Below are 19486 nucleotides of genomic sequence, written 5' to 3' on the forward strand. Positions count from 1 at the left end.
CTTTCCCTTCTCCAGGGGATCTTTCCAGCCTTAGCCTAAAACGTTCAGGCCAGGGCATTTTATGATCTGCTTTAAATACGTGAAGACACTTTTTCTTTCCCCTCTCCAGATTCCATAAATCAAGAATTCTTGAAATAGAATCCCTCAAACTATGTGCATTCTCTCTTTGTCTCCCACATCCTTCTTGGCATCGTCTGAACTTGGGAAGTTTTAGCCCCCAGATTCTATCTTCTGTGCTTTCAACACACAGGCGTGCGTGTCTTCCCACAAGTGTTCTGGGGTTTAAGAGGATATTTTATGGCCTTTAGTTTCAGTTATCCTAAATAACTAACTCTGAAATCCTCCTTAGTGTCTAGCAAGTATGTGTATTCATTTTGAAAGGAACAGGAGAAGGGAGCCTGGATCTTTAATGAAGGCTTTGGTTCAGGGAGGTGGAGCCTAAGAAGTGCTTCTGGTGGGGCTGCCTTGGCCCTGCCCTGGGGGTGGGGTGGGGTTTGCTGCCTGCCTGGGGTGGAAGCAAAGGTGGTTTTCCCGCTGCTCTGCAGGCCCTTAAAGGCACAGCTGTGTGCTGCCTGCGAGTGTTTTGCTAATGAAGTGTGGTACCTTTAAAGAAAGGTCACAGGCCTGACCTGTGTTGTGTGGGTTTCTTGTTTGTCAGGCTGGAGGCATTTTCTCATTTTCACAGTTCAGCCGAAAACAAAGACCTCCTTATCCGAGCCGGGGAGCCGTGCTCTTAAGAGCTGACATCAGCCTTTTCCCAGCAGGCAGCGTTTCTGCCTTAAGAGTCTTTGCCGAGAGCTGGGCAGGCCGACGGCCGCCCTGCCCTGGGTTTCTTCTGGCCGGATGACACGCAGGGTGAAGAAATGCCAAGCGTGCCAGCAGTCAGGGCAGCAGAACCCAGCGCTCTCGTCACGGGTCCCTTCTTGTCTGTTCCGCGGACCTCTGGGCGCCTCCGTTTCACAGAGCTTGTGAACGTTGGGCCGAGGACCTTGAGAAAGGAGGACTGGTTTCCTAGAGAGGCGCTGAAGGGCCTTTGGGGCCTGTTGGGGAAGCCTCATTAGCATGTGTGAAGACACTGTTTAAAGACGACCCTAAAGTTGGGGATGGGGAGTGTTTTTGGTGGATGGATTAAGTCAGAGGCGTTTGTTGAGAAGTTGAGGAAACAAAACCACACAGGGTTTGGTTCCCCCTCCTGCCTTGACTCTCCGGGTTTTCCGGGCGCTGTTTGCGTGAAGATGCTTCTGAGCTGGGGACACCGACAGCAGCCCTGTGTCCACGCGGTCGGACCATCTGCCTTGCTGCTCTGAGGACGCAGAGCCAGCCTGTCATGAGGTCAGGGCCTGGCACTCCTGCCTGAGGACCAGGAGGACTGCTCAGAAGTGGCCTCGCGTGAGAGTCGGGGTGCTTCCTGGACTCTCCCCTAGGATCTCACCTATAAACCCGTCGCCTCCTGCGTCCCTGCGTGTCCGAGCCCTGAGTTCTGCGTGTGGGGTAGTTTTTGTTTCATAAACGGCAGTGTGCGGTCCCCTAGCGTCTTCACTAAAGCTTTGGGTTCAGGCACACATGCTGTCTGCCTCTGCCTCCACCCCCGTCTGTCTTCCCACTCCTCTCTCTCTCGCGTCCCTGGCCGCACCGGAGGCCCGCAGGAAGTGGAGTTTGCTCCCCTGCACTCTCCTCTGACTTCTCTGCCTCCCGCCTGCCTTCCCTCGACAAGACCCCAGGAGCTCCTAGTGGGTCGGGGCACTTACTAGGGGGCCCGTCGTCGGCTCCACCCTCTTTGCTCCCCCAGCCTGTCCCTGTGGTTGAGCCTGTCCAGGGAGGGTTTGGGCTTTTCTGTCTCCTCAGGAGTTGTATCCTCAGGACCGCTCCTCAGGAGTTGTATCCTCAGGACCGCCCCTCAGGAGTTGTATCCTCAGGACCGCCCCTCAGGAGTTGTATCCTCAGGACCGCCCCTCAGGAGTTGTATTCTCAGGACCGCCCCTCAGGAGTTGTATCCTCAGGACCGCCCCTCAGGAGTTGTATCCTCAGGACAGCCCCTCAGGAGTTGTATCCTCAGGACCGCCCCTCAGGAGTTGTATCCTCAGGACCGCTCCTCAGGAGTTGTATCCTTAGGACCGCTCCAGGACTTGGAGCACCGTTGCCCATTGAGGACCATCTTGCCTCAGTGCTCGAAGGATGGGGAGAGTGTTCCCCAGCCAGAGTTTGGGAAGCACCTGACCCGGGCTCCGGGGTCTGCCCGTGTGGTGGGCGTGAGGCTGGCTCTGAGAGTCTGGGGTGCAGGGAATCCCCAGCGTGACTCGCCGTGGGATCCTCTAGTCATGAGCCCTGTCAGCAATATTCTAGGGAGCATGCTTGCCAGGCCATGTGGGCATCTTATCTGGTCTCAAAGAAATGTGCACACGCGCGAGGCTCAGGTGCCATAGGGCTTAGATTGGTGACGACGCGATCCCTTGATTTGGGGTTGCTGGGTGCCAGCTTCCATGCTGGGTCTTCCAGGGAGAGTCCCTGAGGCCGGAGAGATGGGGGAGCCCAGCCCCTTCTCCCTGACGGTGTGCCCCTCCCCGGCCTTCCGATGCTGGCTTCTCCACTCTGAGCTGTTTCCAGGGAACAGAGCGTCTCCCCTTCCGCATCCGCACCCCAGTCCAGGGCTGTGATCCCGAGCGTCAGCGGTCACGGAACTCCCATCCGCCCCTCCCTGGTGCCCTCACGACCCCAGGCCCGGGGGACCCCTTGCCCAGCTTCCTCGCCCCCTCTCTTGCCCTCGCAGGCCCCCCTCCTGGTAATCTGGCTCCTGCACCTAGGCGCTCTCACAGGCTCGTCGTCACCGCGTGTTGCGGGCCCCATCCTGCTTACTGTACCAAGCCCTGGAGGGAGCACATGGGCCAGGTCCCGGCGTGAACGCCCACTGGAGGTGGAGGGTTCCCAGGCCTTTGTGCCTGGCCAGGGCTCAGCCTCCGTGCCCACGGAGCTGTGTGCCTCCGTGGCACTGTGTGTCCCCCCGGTCCCCCCACCTGCAGAGCTGCCCCACTGGCGTCGACCTCAGAGGTTCCTGTCTCCACCAGCGCTTAGCCAGGCCTGCCCCTGTCTCCATGGCGGGGTGTTTCCACTTGCCCTGGAGTCACCGCCATCTCTTCCGTCTACTTTCCCACGTGTGATCATTGCTGCCCCTGGTGAAATCTGGTCGCCCTGGGTGTCCTCTGGGAGGCTCCTGGCCGTGGCCGTGGCTTAGACCCGCGTTCCCACGGCAGCGCCCTCCTTACTGGTCTTGGCACTTAAATGCTAAGGAAGGTTTCTGGAGCTTTCCTCTCTGCTCGGAACTCTGCCGGGGCCCCTAGGCAGCCCCAGGGAACTCTGAGCAGACCCCCGCCTGCAGGAGCTTCTGACCCGCTGCTGAGGCATGCCCACCCCCGTCCTCGGTCCCTGTTCCTGCCTCCTCCTCTCGGCAATGGGGGGTTCCTGCTGCGTCGCCGCAGACGCTTCTGTGTACAGAACAACGCTTTGCTGCTCCTGACCCAGGTCTGTCCCACCCACACTCAGCACGGTGCCCCAGGCCTTCCAAGCAGTAAGGAAGCGTTCACGAGAAACGTGTCACTCTGAGTGCACTGTCGACATCCTTCCGTTTGGAAGGGATGGTGAGAATGACTTTCAAACACGTGGTAAGTCCTGAGTGGCACCTCTTCCTGTGCCTGTGTTTTTTTCCTGTGAACCCTTGATGTTTAGTTCAGAGACCCACCCCCCCTCACCCCTGGGACAGACTCCCACTCCCGCTGCTTCCCCTGCTTTCCTTACCGCTCCTCCCCGCTGTCTCCCCACAGTCTGCGCCCCCCACAAGCAGAAATGTGCAGGTCCCTAGTATCTGGGCACATGCACGCTTCGTATAATCTGGATCACTGCCTCTGCTTGAGATGCAAGTTTTGGATCAAATGCTCTTACCCAGTTGTTGACTGCGAGTAATAAGCCTCCAGAGTTTACTGTGTGAATGAATCCCCCCTGCTCTTCTTTCTGTTTCTGCCTATGTACCTCGCTTGGATCCCAGTGTGGGCATCGGGTGAGGTGTATGGAAGGGAGAGATCCAGTTCAGATGGGGGCCTCTCGCAGGTTAGGGGGATGGCTGGACCCTTCTTCTCAGTGGAGAGAGTTAGTTCTGTCCACACTAGAAAAGCAAGCAAACCCCTGCCCAAGTGTTTACTCCTTTTGGAGTCTTCCCAGATCTACCTAAAAGGTTCTCAAAGCTAAAATGTTTTTCAGCTATCTTACAATAGAACTGTGGTGTTTATTTGTGGGAGACCACTTTGGGTATTGGGCTCCCTGGGATCAGTGATAAAGAACCCGCCTGCCAGTGCTGGAGACACAGGTTTGATCCCTGGGTCGGGAAGATGGCCCAGAGAAGGAAATGGTGACCCACTCTAGCACTTGCCTGGAGAATCCCATGGACAGAGGAGCCTGGTGGGCTACAGTCCACGGGATCGCAGTCAGACATGACTGAGCAACTCAACAGCAACAACTTCAGGTGTGTTAGCCCCAGAGCAGGTTATGTCAGGCGACTAACGGGAGGCTCCCTCTTCTCCGAGACACAGGAGCGACCTTGGCAGTAGAGACGTTGGTGAAAGGCGTGATGGGCACGTGGCTCCGTGATCAGCCTGTGTGTCTTGAGCGCCTCTGTGGAGGGCGTGGCCGTGTTCATGGGTGGGCAGTGGCTCTAGCTCCTTTTTGACAGTGAGATAAAACCCAGGCTCTTCAGGGTGACCTGCAGGGACTGCGGTGATTTGTCCTAAACTCCCTTGCCCAGAATTATTCTCCTTAGATGGCTTCCTTGGACTGTCAGTCCGCACAAGTCTCCTTGACCACGGTTATGTTAGGAAGATACCCAAACGCCCGCCTTTGTGCCAGCTCCACACGGTGTGGGAAGAGACGTCCCCGGACCCACGGTGGGCAGCCTGGGTGGCCCTCCCGCCTCGAAACGTCCGTCTTGAAAACAGCACTGTCACTGCCCGGGGCGCCTTAGCGTGTGTGGCATGGCGCTCACCACCGTCTCCTGGGCTCCCCTTCACGCCCCTGGCCGCCTACGCCACCGCATCTGGTGGTCGTGTGACCTGCTGTCCTCCCAGCGCCCCTCCCGCCAGCTTCGGGAAGAGTTGGGATCCACAGACAGAAAACAACCAGTACCGAGCACACGCGTGTGTTCACTAGTTGTGAACCCTGCGGCCCCGTTCGCTTTCTGTCTGGTGTGTGCCGCAGACAGCGATGCCGTCTAACACCCCACGTGTGTTTGCCTTCAGCAGTGCCTCCCTGGGTGTTTTCTTTTCAATTCAGGGTGCAGTTAGATAGGGTTTTGTTGTCGTGCCTTCCAGTGATCTTTGATCGAGGATAGCTTTCCCTGTGTTGCAGGGTGGGTGGTTGGGGGGCGAGGGAAGCGGGGACCTGGGCAGGGATGACCCTGGGTGTCCCTCCTTCAGAGGTCACCCTTTGGAACCAGCTGGACCCACGGCAGGGAGCCTGTCTGTCCACACTAGGAGTGATGACATCCTACGTGATAAATGAACCACGTTTCGGGATGTGAGTGGCTGTTACACAGGACGGGTTGGGGGGGAGCGTGAGTTCAGAAATGATGGGGAAGGGAAGTCAAGTTGGAGGAGGAGGAGAAGCAATTGGAACAGGACACTGTTGTTCAGTCGCATCTGATTCTTTGCGACCCCATGGACTGCAGCACGCCAGGCCTCCCTGTCCATCACCAACTCCCGGAGCTTGCTCAAACTCGTGTCCATAGAGTCGGTGATGCCATCCAACCATCACATCCTCAGTTGCCCCCTTCTCCTGCCCTCAGTCTTTCCCAGCATCAGGGTCTGTCAGGAACGGGACATGGCTGAGCAGTAAGAAACAGACGTAAATGTCCCTGCGAGCTCCAAGATAAAACTCAGCACCTTTTCCTGTACTTCTGTTGCTGCCCAAAGGCTCGTTTCTTTTTCTAGCCAACAATTCCAACACTTTTACTTTAAAAAAAAAAAGGAATTAAAAAAACCCAACAACCCAGCACCTTCCCTCGTTCACAGCAGAGGAGGGGCATTGCCCTTGTCCTCTCTTCTTAAACCTGCAGAACTCTTAATAGCCCACTTTCCTGTGAGACCTCAGTCTCTTAGAAATAACTCATTCAAAGCTCAGGTGACTGCTATTGACTGTGGGAACTCATAGCATTTCGGGGAGCAGGGGAGCTGGAGGGAAGGGTTGGGCTCTGACTTTTCAGCAGCACAGTGCTCCTGCTAAGTCACTTCAGTCGTATCAGACTCTGCGACAGCATGGACTGTAGCCCACCAGGCTCCTCCGTCCATGGGATTCTCTAGGCAAGAATACCAGAGTGGGTTGCTATTCCCTTCTCCAGGGGATCTTCCCGACCCAGGGATCGAACCAAGATCTTAGATCTCAATGCAACGCCTCTGGTGTCAGCAGGCAGGTTCTGTACTACGGCTGCCACCTGGGAAGCCCACTGGATGTCTGCTTTCTCGAGTTTCTGAGCCCTGATGTCAAGTCCGCGGTGCTGCTGTGATGGAGGTGGGCGAGGATGTGGGACCCGGGCTGGTGACTGTGGGTTCTCTCACCTGAACTTGGAGCGCCTGGTGGGGTGGCGGGGGGTGGCGGGGTGTCCCCAGGCGGGCCTCTTGCCCAGACCCGGGCGCCTTCCTCCTCCGGTTGCCCCTGCTCCCAGGGCTCCCCCTCCTTTTCTCTTATCGAGCACTGGTTGTTTGCCTCTTGTTTCGTTTCCAAGAAGCGTAGCAGAGTATCTTTCCAGTAGGTTCTCCACTGTGCCTCAGCTAGCAAGCCTTGTTTGATGTTGCTTGTGACCAAAAAAACCCTTGTTAACAAATGCAGACACTGAGGCTGTCTACAGGGTTGCTTTGTTCGTGATCTTTCCGCGGCTTCTTGGGCTTCCATTCTTGCTCACGTCTCCCATGGCCCTTGCCTCTGGAAGTGGGGTTTCTGGTTGGGTGGCGCCCGTTTCTGCGTCCGTGCGTCCTGCCAGCTCATCTCTTCTGGGTTTGCTGACTGACATTCCCACGGGCAACTGTTTGCACGTGTCCATCACCCACAGCATCCCAGAGGTGACCTTTCGTTAACTGTTAATTTTTCCAGGTTTCATGGGAGAAGGAATCATTGTTCTAACTTTCCTTTTTTCTTTCTTTCTTTCTGCTACTAGGAAACTTGACTAATCTTTTCATATTTTTATTGGCCATTTGGATTTCTTTTGTGATTTCTGTCTTCTTTTTTTTTCAAGTAGCATGTGTATCTGTCTATTGGCAATGTTACAACTTCATATTAGGGACCCTCCATCAAATGAGTTGGGAAAATAACCGTTTTCCTAAGTTAAATTTGCTTTTCAACTTTACTGTGTTTTTGAAATAGATGTTTTTTTAGATTGAGAAGTGGTCAAGTCATTGAATCTTTTTTTTTTTTTTTTTTTTTTAATGGAAAAGCCTTCTAAAGTGTTTGAGAAGGGACCAGAATGCTCCGGCAGGCGCCTGGAAACATGCATCTGGGCTGTGTTTTGCTGGTGGGGATAACTGCGTGTGCTCGCTGCATGTTGGTGGTGGGACCAAGAGGCGCGCAGCGTGGTGCATTTCCTTACTTGCTTCCTTGCCCAGCACTTTCTGGGAGCCTGCTTTGCTCGTGGCACTGGGGGGCTGTGGGAGTGTGTGGAGGAGTCTGCTCTGGGCCTGAGGACATTTCAGGGGTGGCAGTGTGGTACCCCCACCCCCTCGGGGAAAACAGGATTCTGGCCAGGGTTCCGGATTGTTTGCCTGTCCACCCCCCACTCCAGGACACTGAGTGTTGAGCACTGCGAGTGGCCAGCAGGCTTTCGGCATTTGTTGTAACGGTCTGTCGTTGGTACCATGAGCACGCTATGAAGTCAGACATTTAAATTCTGTTTTTATTTAACCATTTTACCAGATGTTTCCTGTGGTTTGACAGAGGTACCGTTTACTCGAAAGTTCACACTCCTGAGATCTGTAATGTTATGGACACTGTTGCTATAGACAGTGACTCTGTCGGGGCTGGATCTGGAAGACCGCTTTTGCATCATTTTTGGGTCGAAGATGTGTTTTTCCCCGGAACACAAATGCCATCTTCATCATCATCACATCATCTGTTACTGTTGTGATCTCCGGTTTATAAAAGGCCATAACGGGCTGATCAGCATTTATTCCCATAAACACCACGGTGCCGCCGTGGGCTGTACTTTCTGTGAGCCGGACCCAGGCATACCTTGGTTTTGTCTGTAAAACTCACCTGGGGAGGAAAGAACTCAGGTTTGGGGGCGGGTGAAGGTCTGACCTGGCCTGGCAAGGGGACTGAGGCTGGGGGGGTGTGTGTATGTCAGCGGGGGCGGGTGGTCCGTGACGCGGGGTGTGGGTGAGGACGCTGCAGACCTGTGCGTCCTGTGCAGCCACCCCAGACCAGATTCTGCAGGAGGAAGTCTGTTCCTACAGACCCCAGCGCAGGGAACACGGGGCGTTCTGACCTTCCTGCTCAGAGAGGCTCTTGCGGGCCATGCTGCTGCTCTGAGCACCGCCCCCCGAGCCCCCCAGCCTCTCGTGGGTTCCATTCAGCCTCCTTTTCAGAGACGTTTTTAAAAGGCCAATGTTCTGGAAGACCGAGGAGACAAAGGAGGAGGAAATGGCACGCTGTCATCCTGACGACCGAGCTCTTTTCTCGATCGGGGCAGTAAAGATGCAGGTCACCTTCTGGAAGGCACCCTCCGTGCAGAAAGTGCCCAGGAGCCCCGGGCCCTGCAGCCGGCCCCCCGCCCCCCATACACACACAGCGCGCCACCTCCCGCGGGGGGACTTTTATTCTGACGGGCCTCCCGCCCAGCCCGTCCTGCGCGGGACCGCCTGCCAAGTTTGGGAGGCCCACGGCTTTCTTGTGGGAGGACGCTGGGCTGTCTTCATGCTCTTTGGCAATGATTAAAGTGAGGTTAGTACCAAAAAAGCCCTTTCATTTTATTCCCTTATCCTTGCTTTTGCAAACCAGATGGCAACCCTGTATTTTCAGCTGTAATTGATTTAAACTCCGAAGGCAGCGAGGCTGGGCGAGGCGGCCCTGTCTCTGCTCCCTCTTCCTGCTCATCCCTCTGGCCTGCCAGGCGGCCCCCGTCCCAGAGTCACATCCCCACCCAGAGTCACATCCCCACCGTCGCCGCAGCCTCCGGTTTCTTCTGCGAGGGGCCGGGGCTCTTAAAGGGGCCGTGGCCCTGCCGCCGAAGTGAAGGCACTTGGGGAGTCGTTGCAGGAGCTGCCTTCCTGCGGTGGAAGCAGGCAGGTTTCAGGTGACGGCTGACGTGTTTCAGGCTGGCTGTCACGTGACCGGCTGCAGCCCGCAGCTCCGCGGAAGACGGGGTGCTTGTCCTTCCCACTCAAGTTCGGCCGCTCGGATTGCCTCCAAAAGGAGGGGGGGGTATGTTTTCGGTTTAGCGTGTATTCTTAAAGAAAATTACAAGGCAAATAAAAGCACTTGGCCACAGCTGAAGTCTGGAGGCTCTGACCTCAGCTATGTGACCACTTCCCTCCGCGGGGAGGGAGAGGAGGCCCTCCTCTGCGAGTGGATGGAGGGCCCGGGCATCCACTGGAGAGGAGGCCCCTAGTGGCCTCAGGACGCGGGGCTCTCACCACCTAACTCCACGAGCAGCCCCCTCCCCCTGGCCCTGGAAGGAAGCTGAGGTTCCCATGGAGATGAGGAGCCCACTTCCAGGGGATCTCACCTGTCCTGTCCGCAAGCCCGGCAGTTCCCTCGGGCTTGGGTTTCCGTCTGGTCATTTGGGGATCACGTATGCAGGGCAGCGGGTTGAGGCTGTGGATCAAGGCAGATCTGTCAGCTGTTCACTAATGTTACACGAATGATCGTTGTTACTAACAGTCGCCATCCTTGGATGACTTGAAGTCATTTTTAAAGGCCCGTAGTGAAAAACGAGAACCACAAATAGGGTATTTTGTGAGTCTCCAAACACTCAACCCCGACTGCAGTCCCTGTGTGTGTGTCCCTGGGGCCGTGGGCTCGGGTGAGCCGGCGATGGATGGACGGTCTTTGTTTATTTAGTTCTGTTTCAAATGCTTACATTATTCCCCAGCGTTTGTCTTGTGGACCACTTGGACTGTGTTTACAGAGGTGTTTGTGCTGTGGTTGTAGGCCAGACCTATGGTTCTGGAAACCCGTCGTTTTTGTCTCGTAGTGAGGGACACTACCAGCAATGATTAGTCAAAACGTCTAAGGACCGAGAGTTCAACACAGAGTTACCATGTGATCCAGCAAGTCCTCTCGTGCGCATAGACCCAAAGGAAGTGAAGGCATCTGTACACCTGTGTTCACAGTCCCCAGAGCAACCCAGTGTCCGTCAAGGAATGAGTGGGTCCGTGCAATGGAATACTGCTGCTGCTGAGTCGCTTCAGTCGTGTCCGACTGTGCGACCCCATAGACGGCAGCCACCAGGCTCCCCTGTCCCTGGGATCCTCCAGGCAAGAACACTGGAGTGGGTTGCCATTTCCTCCTCCAATGCATGAAAGTGAAAAGTGAAAGTGAAGTCGCTCAGTCGTGTCCGACTCTTAGCGACCCCATGGACTGCAGCCTACCAGGCTCCTCTGTCCATGGGATTTTCCAGGCAAAGTACTTAAAAAAGGAACCCAGTTCTGGCAGCTGGGTTGTACCCATGGATGTACCCTGAAGACCTTATGCAAAGTGAAATGTGCCGGTCACCAAAACACAGATAGTGTGTGATGTTCTTCAGTGGGGACTCATGTTCATCGCAGCAGCGAGGAGAAGGGTGATTGCCAGGTGGTTGAGGAGAGAGGACTGAGTTCATATTTAAGAGGTACAGAGTTTCACTTTGGAAAGATGAAAAATTTCTGGATGTGGCTGACGGGGATGGTTACACAACAATGCAGGTGGGGACTTCCCTGGTGGTCCAGTGGCTAAGACCCCATGCTCCCCACGCAGGGGCTCTGGGTTCCATCCCTGCTCAGGGAAGTAGATCCCGCAGGCCGCAGCTGAGGGCTTGCATGCCACAGCTAAAAGAGTCCTGTGTGCTGCAGTGAAGATTGCAGACCCCGAGTGCCACCATTAAGACGAAGTACCAAAAAAAAACCAGTGCATGTATATTTAATGCCACCGAACTGTGTATTTTTAAATGACTAAAATAGTGAATCTTATGTGTATTTTGCCACAATTAAAAAAAAAAAGATTAAAAGAAAACCTTCCAAAGACTAGTGATTAACTTCAGTTCAAGTGAATAAACAGTAATGAATTTATTATGTGTTCAGCCTTTGTATTCCATGCTCAGCTGGGTTGAAGAGTGTGTAAAGAACTCGGAGGACAGATGGTCAACTCTCAGGCTAGGATGTTTGGGGCTTCATGGTTGGGGGTGGTCCTCATGTGAGGACCTGGGTGGGGGTGTGGTTTTTTTTTTTTTTTTTTAATTTAAAAGGTGATTGGGAGTCACCATTCCCACTTGATGTGGGAGGTCCTTGTGAAAAGGAAAGGGGTGTGTCACTCAGGATATTGGGTGATGGCCCTCCTGGGTTCTCTGAAGACATTTTTAGGATCATTAACTCAAGAGTTGGGGCGAGGGTGTGATGCCCTTTCAGGGTTGAACAGTCATGGTTCTCCTGGTTTCCTCTTCCGGGTGCCGGGTTTGGGATTAAATATTTGATTTTTAATAGCCAGATGCTACTGACATTACAGTAAAACTAAGCAGACACTATAGGGAAAGTCAGTCCTGAATTCAAGAGTTTGAAAATGAGAATATTTATCAAGAAATGCATTTTAATAAGTTGGGAAGTGAAGTAAGCCATCCACGTCGGGTTTTTGCAAATCCCTTTGGGGACTTGCTTAGAGAATGGAGATTGGTGATTCGTAATTTGCCTATCAGTTGTCCATTGATTAGTAGCCTTTCTTAGTGTCCAGGAATCCTTGAAATAATCTTGAAGAAATTGTAATCATGTTCTTATCTTGTAATTGAAGTAAAGAAAAAAAATAGCTCAGCTATCCTTTTCCTCTGGTTTTCAGAAAGATAAGAGTTCAGCCAAGACCATGTGGCTGGCTGCTCAGAGAGAATTAATTCACTAAATGCTTGAAATTTATACACTACATAATCTGCTGTCAGATGGAGGATCCCAAAGGCTCTTTAATAATCATATTTCCATAATTGATAATTATAATAACTGTTTTAAAGAATATTTGGTAGATGCCTCAGGATCTTTTATTAAATGAACATTTAATCACTGTATATACTCAATACTTAAATTCTCAAACGTTTTTAGTAAAGCTTTATAATAATTTAAATCAGTAATTTATTTTTCCTTGCAGAGTTTCTGATGTTAGTCAGGGTTGGTGGGTGGTTTTGAAAGAAAAACTGGCTTTAAAATTTTTGTTTAGTGTTAAATGAATGTGTTGAATTAGAACTTATCCTCTACTATCAAGAAGTCCATGGCTCCAAAATAAGACAAAAAGCTCATGTAGTTCTATGTCTCCTGCCCCCCCCCAAAAAAATTTAAAAAAATGGGCAGATCTGAATAGACATTTCTCCAAAGAAGACACACAGACGGCCAAAAAGCACACGAAAAGATGCTCCACTCTCAGTACTGACCAGAGAAGTACAAATCTGAACTCCAACAGGGTGCCCCCTTGACGCCTGTCAGAAGGGCCGTCATCAAAAATCTCCAAAGAAAAAGTCCTGCAGACAGCGTGGAGGAAAGGGCTCCCTCCTAGACTACTGGGGGAGACGCAGGTTGGTAGAGCCGCTCGGAGAACAGGGTGGAGGCTGGTTACAAAACCAGAAGGAGAGCTGCCGTATCATCCCCAAGTACTGCTGCTGGACACAGTCCCCAAGAAACCGGAGTTGGAAACGAAACTTTGCTGCGCAGAGTTCATTGCGCACCACTGTTTACAAAGAGCAGAATACCGGAGCAACCAAGTGTCCATCGACAGATGAACAGGAGGTGCGGTACTAGTGTGCGATGGAATACTACTCAGCCACAAAATAACAGAATGATGCCGTGAGCAGTGACATGGATGAACCTAGCGATTATCGTACTAAGTGAAGTCACAGAAAGACAAAAACAGGGCACCCCTCACGTGTGGAATCTAGTTTTCTTAAAATTGATACAAATGAACTGATTTACAAAGCGGAAACAGACTTACGGATATCGGAAACAAAAGTACGCTTACTTAAAAGGGAGACATGGCAGGGCAGGGATGAATCAGGAGCTTGGGATGAACACATACCCACTGCTCCGCATAAGACAGGAACCCAGCAAGGGCCTACTGTACAGCACAGGGATCCCTGCTCAATATTCTGTGGTAACCTCTGTGGAAAAGATCTAAAAAAGAATGATTCTAAGTGTATGTAGCTGAATCACACCGCTGTGCCTGAAACTAACACAGCACCGTAAGTCACCTGCACTGCAGTAAAATTAAAAAGAAGTCCACGGGGTAGTGTGGAACTGCCTACTGCCAGCATCAGGGCTCCCCCGGTGGCTCAGCTGGTAAAGAACCTGCCTGCCAGTTCAGGAGATGCAAGAGACTTGGGTCCAGTCCCTGGGTCAGGAGATCCCCTGGAGGAGAAGGAGGCAACCCACTCTAGTGTTCTTGCCTGGAGAGTCCACGTGGACAGAGGAGCCTGGCGGGCTGCAGTCCATGGGGTCACAAAGGGTTGGACATGGCTGAACACAGACACACACGAGTCAGACACGACTGAACACACACATACACACACACAGCCGGACACGACTGAACACACACACACGAGTCGGACACGACTGAACACACACACACACACACACACGAGTCGGACACGACTGAACACACACACATACACACACACAGTCGGACACGACTGAACACACACACACCCGAGTCGGACACGACTGAACACACGCACACATGAGTGGGACACGACTGAACACACACACTGCCAGCATGGGAGCTGGATGCTGGGAACGTGCTTGCATTCAGGGGCAGGAGCACGGCTTTGTGGGTCGTGAAGGGCGGGAGGGAATTGCCACAAACCAGACAGCGCAGGAGGAAACATGCGGGTCCATCCTTGACAGGTGTGCGCACATGATGCAGGAACTTGTTTGTAATCTCTGTCTTTAGCCAGTACATCACAGTGTAGCTGAGTGAAAGAGGAGAAAAAGAGCGGAAGGGTTTCAGGAGGCTAGACGCTGCTATGGGACCAGGCTGCTGGAGGAGAACCGCTGCATCTTGGGTCCTGTTGTTGTAGGTGGAGTTCCAGTTGACTGCAGGTCTTGGAGTTATCCTGATTTCAGTATTCAGTTTTGCTGGCCTTGGTTCTTACTTCCGTTTGATTTTTGGTTCAAAATATGCTGTGCACATTGAAGGGAGTTACCTGTTCTTTCGATTTCCTTCAGAGTGTTGTCTAGTTCTAGGTACCACACTTAAAGCTGAAGGGCTTCCCTGGTGGCTCAGACAGTGAAGAATCCGCCTGTAGTGCAGGAGATCCCTGGGTTGGGAGGATCCCCTGGAGGAGGGCATGGCAACCCACTCCAGTTTTCTTGCCTGGATAAACCCCCTGGGTAGAGGAGCCTGGCGGGCTCCAGTCCATGGGGAGTCTGGTTCTGGGTACCACACTTAGACGTAGATGCTGCTTTGGAGAGCACACAGAGGTGGGTGACGACAGGAGGGTATGGTGTTGACGGGGTTAGGACTGTTGGCAGGGATGCTTGTTGGCTCAAGAGGATCCTGGGCGTGGCAGGGTGGACGCAGAAGCAGTTTTCTGGTGGCTGGAAGAAGAAATAGACTTTCTTGGGTTTTTTCCAAAGAGCAGACTGTCAATCACAGAATTATACTGGAATGTAGATTCCATTCATTGTACGGGTGCCTTTCATTGGTGCTTTGCAGCCGTGGAGTGAACTGAGTGAGCCCCCGGCCCTGGGGGTGTCTGAGAAGTCGCCCTAAGGGGTCATGCAGGTGCGCTTCGATTCACACCCCTCTCCCATCGGTTGTTCACAGCCACCGCACCACAAAGCTCTCTTCCTCTGACCAGGAAGACGCATCCAGGCTTTTCACCATAAACAGTGTGCGGTGTCTTCCAGCGACTTGTCACCGAGTATGGAGTCAAGGCTAAGAGTGAGCCTTCCAAAGAGTTGGAACGGAATTAGAGAGGGGGCCCGGCTCCCACCCAGAAGGGGAGTGGAGATGGCATTCAAGGTGTTTTCAGACCACCCCCTTCCTGGTGGCAGGGCCTGGGATCGCTTCTCCAGTGACCCCTGGGCCAGACGCTGCCCTGGAGCTTCACGGGTTCCTGTCTCATTCAGTCCAGTTGGTGCAGGCTTTTCCTAAGAATCCGTTTGCTTTTTGGTCGGTTCACTTATGACTTGGGTGCTTGTGCTGACTTGGAGAAGGCAGTGGCACCCCACTCCAGGACTCTTGCCTGGAAAATCCCATGGATGGAGGAGCCTGGTAGGCTGCAGTCCATGGGGTGGCTAAGAGTCGGACACGGCTGATCGACTTCACTTTCACTTTTCACTTTCATGCATTGGAGAAGGAAATGGCAACCCACTCCAGTGTTCTTGCCTGGAGAATCCCAGGGACGGGGGAGCCTGGTGGCCTGCCGTCCATGGGGTCGCACAGGATCTGACACGACTAAAGCAACTTAGCAGCAGCAGCAGTAGCAGCTGACGTGTAGGAACGTCTGAGCAGGCATCGTGCAGAGGTCCGTGTGTCCAGAAGGGCCGTGTCTCCCCTCTGAGTCCCGGGCCGGCAGGTGGCTTCCGTTGTCCTGTGGCCTGAGCCCTGGGTACCACGTTTCTAGCCCGAGGAAGGCTTTCCCCGGGGAATCTCAGCGTCAGACTGAGGGTGTGCGGGAGCTGCTGGCTTGACCCCAGCAAAACCGCTGCAGACACTGTCCATTTTAAGAGCCACCTCAGACTTCCCTGGTGGTCCAGTGGTTAAGAATCCATCTGCCAGCATGGGGAGACATGGGTTCGATCCCTGGTCCGGCGGGAGACTGCACATGCCGCGGAGCAACTGCTGAAGCCCGAGTGCCTAGAGCCTGTGCTCTGCAACAAGAGCCGCCACTGGGCTGAGAAGCCCGCGCGCCTGGACTGGAGAGTGGTCCCCGCTCGCGTGCGCGCACAGAAGCAAGGGCCCCGCCCGGCAGAAAAGCAAAGGGAGAAAAAGCAGGCGCTCTGGGCTGTCTCCGTGGGTGGATCCCCTGTGTCACCCTGCCTCTGTCCCTTGCCCGGCCGCCCCGCGTCCGTAGCCCTGCCGCTGTGAGAGGCGAGCCCCGTGGGCACTGCAGATGCTGCGGCTGTCGGGCGGGAGGAGAGACGAGACGCCTCCGTCCCTCCTTGGGCGCCCGGACTCTGTCCGATGCCAAGAATACGAGAGCTGCTTGTATCCCTTTTTTTTAAGTGTTGTTCATTGAGAAAATGCCTAATGACAAACATCACTTACACATTTAGTAGCAGTAGGAATGCTAAGTTAATTTGTGTTTTATTGGTCTCAGCAACGCCTGCCTTCATTCGAAATGAGTGAGCACACACATGGGGCCCACGTGACGCGGTCGGGCCGCAGGCAGGGCCGGGCGCACGAGGTGTCCGTGCGGGGCCACCCTCCTGCTGCCAGTGCCCACTGCCAGGCCTGGCGCGGGAGGGCGGGGAGCTTCAGCAGTCGGGCTCTCGGTGTGCACCTCTTTTCTAAAACTTTGGTTTTTCCCTCTTGTCTCAGCTTATGATGGGAAGCATGCACAGGCTGTTCCAGTCGAGGAAAACTGTTCCCTTATTTACGTTGAGTCGAGCTGTTAGGAGGGCTTCCCAGGAGGTTTAAAAAAAACCTGCCTGCCATCGCAGGAGACGCAGGTTCAATCCCTGGGTTGGGAAAAGCCCCCTGGAAGAGGAAATGGCAACCCACTCCAGTATGCTTGCCTGGGAAATCCCATGGACGGAGGAGCCTGGCGGGCCACAGTCCATGGGGTAGAGAGACATGGCTGAGCACAAGCTGTTAGGAGAGTGGTCCCGCGTCGCGGGTCTCAGCGGTCTGGGAGCCCCGACTCCCCAAGTGAAGCAGGTTTCTGAGCGCCGGCCTGTTCTCGGGGCTGCAGCGTGTGGGCGCCTGGCGGCCTGGCCCTGCATCCCCGTTGGGTGTCCCTGGCGACAGGTGTCACAGACGACACCGTCTTCCCCCTTGGTCAAAGGCAGGGGTGGGCGGGCTCCCCCGTGCCCTGCCAGTGCCAGGTGGGCTGGGCACTGCAGCAGGGTCCCGGGTCCCTCTGTGTCCTGGGGAGCGGGGTTCTGAACGCCAGTTACTTCTCAGCTGTGTCCGGCCCGTGACACCCGGCTCACCGTTGAGTATCCCGGACAGCGTCTCTGCCTCACCTCCCAGCCTCGCAGTGCTGACGCCTTTCCTCTGAGCCCTGTGCCCTGCCGGGCTGTCTCGCCCCACACCTCCCTGCTTCCTGTCTGAAACTGGTGCTGAGGGGTGACGACACCCGACTAGGACGTCGTGGTCACACCCCCACGCCCCCCTCATGAGGAGGCAGGAGGGTGACCTGAGTCTGGATGACCTGGGGGGCGTTTTGAAGCAGGACGTGGGCGGAGGGAGGAAAACTAAGGATGCGGGAAGTGAAGGGGGAAAGCGCGTCACAGCTCTTGGCGCCTGGTGTGTGAATGCTCCTTAAATTCTGCTTTTTCAGAAGAAAAGTCTTTGCCTGCTGGGCATTTCCTCTGAAAGTTCCTTAATTCCCTTTCATTCATCACAGACCGTTAACTGGATCCCACATGATTCAGTTCAGTCGCTCAGTCATGTCTCTTTGCGACCCCATGGACTGCAGTACGCCAGCTTCCCTGTCCTTCGCCAACTCCCGGACCCAAACTCATGTCCATTGAGTCGGTGATGCCATCCAACCATCTCATCCTCTGTCGTCCACTTGTCCGGCCTTCAGTCTTTCCCAGCATCAGGGTCTTTTCCAGCAAGTTGGCTGTTCACATCAGGTGGCCAAAGTATTGGAGTTTCAGCTTCAACATTAGTCCTTCCAATGAACACTCAGGACTGATCTCCTTCAGGATGGACTGGTTGGATTTCCCTGCAGTCCAAGGGACTCTCAAGAGCCTTCTCCAACACCACAGTTCAAAAGCATGAATTCTTCAGTGCTCAGCTTTCTTCACAGTTCAGTCCTCACATGATAGATACATCACACGATACCTGTCCTTTAACAGTTCACTTAGTGAATGGTTGTTTAAAACTCTGCGCTGTGCTCAGCTCCAGGGAGCGGGCAGGGCGTGGAGGGTGAGGACCTCCGGTCCCACTGGGGAGGCTGCCGTGTCCCCCGGTGCTGTGACCCTCGTGCACACACAGGTCCCCGCTGTGTCCTCCAGCCTCGTGGTTTGGGGGTCAGGGGGCCTCCCAGAGCTGAGGATGGAGACGGGGCGAGGCGGGGGCTGCCCGGGGCTTGCCGAGCGCCCAGTTGCCGCCCTGCCTCCATCTCTCAGCCTCTCAGGCTGAGTGTTCATTGGCTCCACCTCGGGCCTCTTCTCTGAGATGCTGGCACCTGCCGCCGGCCTGGTCCCTGTCCTAAACCCAGCAGGTCAGCCAGCTAGGGGAGTGTTCAGCACCCCGTGGCCACCCCGCCAGCTCAGGGGTGTTCCTGAAGTATGGGAGCCCAGGATGGGGTAGGGGACACGGGGGCACTGACCTGGGTCCAGGAGCTACGGCCTGTGGACCCCAGGGCACCAGAACATTTCCTCGAAAGCACTAAACTGCTTCATTCTGCTTCCCTCCCTGGCCTAAGAACTTGGAGCCTGTTGGTTTAGCTAACTGCTGAGAATGGGAAGACAGACCTTCCTAGGGGTTTGCTGCAGCTCTGGGCCCCATTGGTAAAGGGCAGGGAGCCCTGCGTTCACGAGGGTGCGTGCTGAGGGCGTCCCGCACGGTCCCACTGCCTGGGGCCAAGTATGCATTCCCCTGGGGATGTGGAGGGCAGAGCGGCAGCTCGTGGGAGCCTGGCCCGGATGCTCTGTCCCAGAGGACGGTGTCCCCTTCCTACTCGCGAGCCCCTTGCCTTCTTTGTGGCAGCGCCCTCCCCGGGGTGAGGATGGGCCCCTGGGGGGTGGACCCGGGACCCTGAACCTTGTGTTCTCGGGCGGTCCCCGGCACCCACCACCCAGGAGGCCTCTGGGCCCCTCGCGGAGCAGATGTGTCCCTAAGGAGGGTGGAGGCGCCGCGAGTCGCGGGCAGGAAGCGTGTGGTTTTGGGTCCGGGAGCACGTGACTCCCGGGAAGCGGCGGAGCCCGGGGGTGATTCACTGGGGGAAGGAAAACGACGTCTGTGCCCAAGCTCCGGGAACCGGGAAAAGGAGCTTGGAAGTGTGAGTAATGTGTAATTTACTAAAATTAACCAGCGACTTCTTCAGACAACGGTTTCTGGGTGTTTTCGGTGTGTCTTCTGGTCCTCGATGCCCGCTGCGTCCTGCCTGCAGGGGCCCGTC

The 19486-nt window shown here is 54.7% G+C and overlaps 1 protein-coding gene across 11 annotated transcripts in view; it reads left to right on the plus strand.

Annotated features, from left to right (window-relative positions):
* Positions 1–19486, plus strand: part of VGLL4 (vestigial like family member 4) — a 156597-nt gene that overhangs the window by 129298 nt on the left and 7813 nt on the right. The window contains exon 1 of one of the 11 annotated variants that reach the window (XM_027523171.1): positions 8425–8967. The exons of the other annotated variants lie outside the window; for them this stretch is intronic. Within the exon in view, the coding sequence (XP_027378972.1) occupies positions 8954–8967 (14 nt within the window). The 5' untranslated portion in view covers positions 8425–8953. Of the gene's footprint in view, positions 1–8424; positions 8968–19486 lie in introns of those variants that run through there. 11 annotated transcript variants of the gene reach the window in all.

This window comes from Bos indicus x Bos taurus, chromosome 22, assembly GCF_003369695.1.
Source record: "Bos indicus x Bos taurus breed Angus x Brahman F1 hybrid chromosome 22, Bos_hybrid_MaternalHap_v2.0, whole genome shotgun sequence".
NCBI classification, from domain to species: domain Eukaryota; kingdom Metazoa; phylum Chordata; class Mammalia; order Artiodactyla; family Bovidae; genus Bos; species Bos indicus x Bos taurus.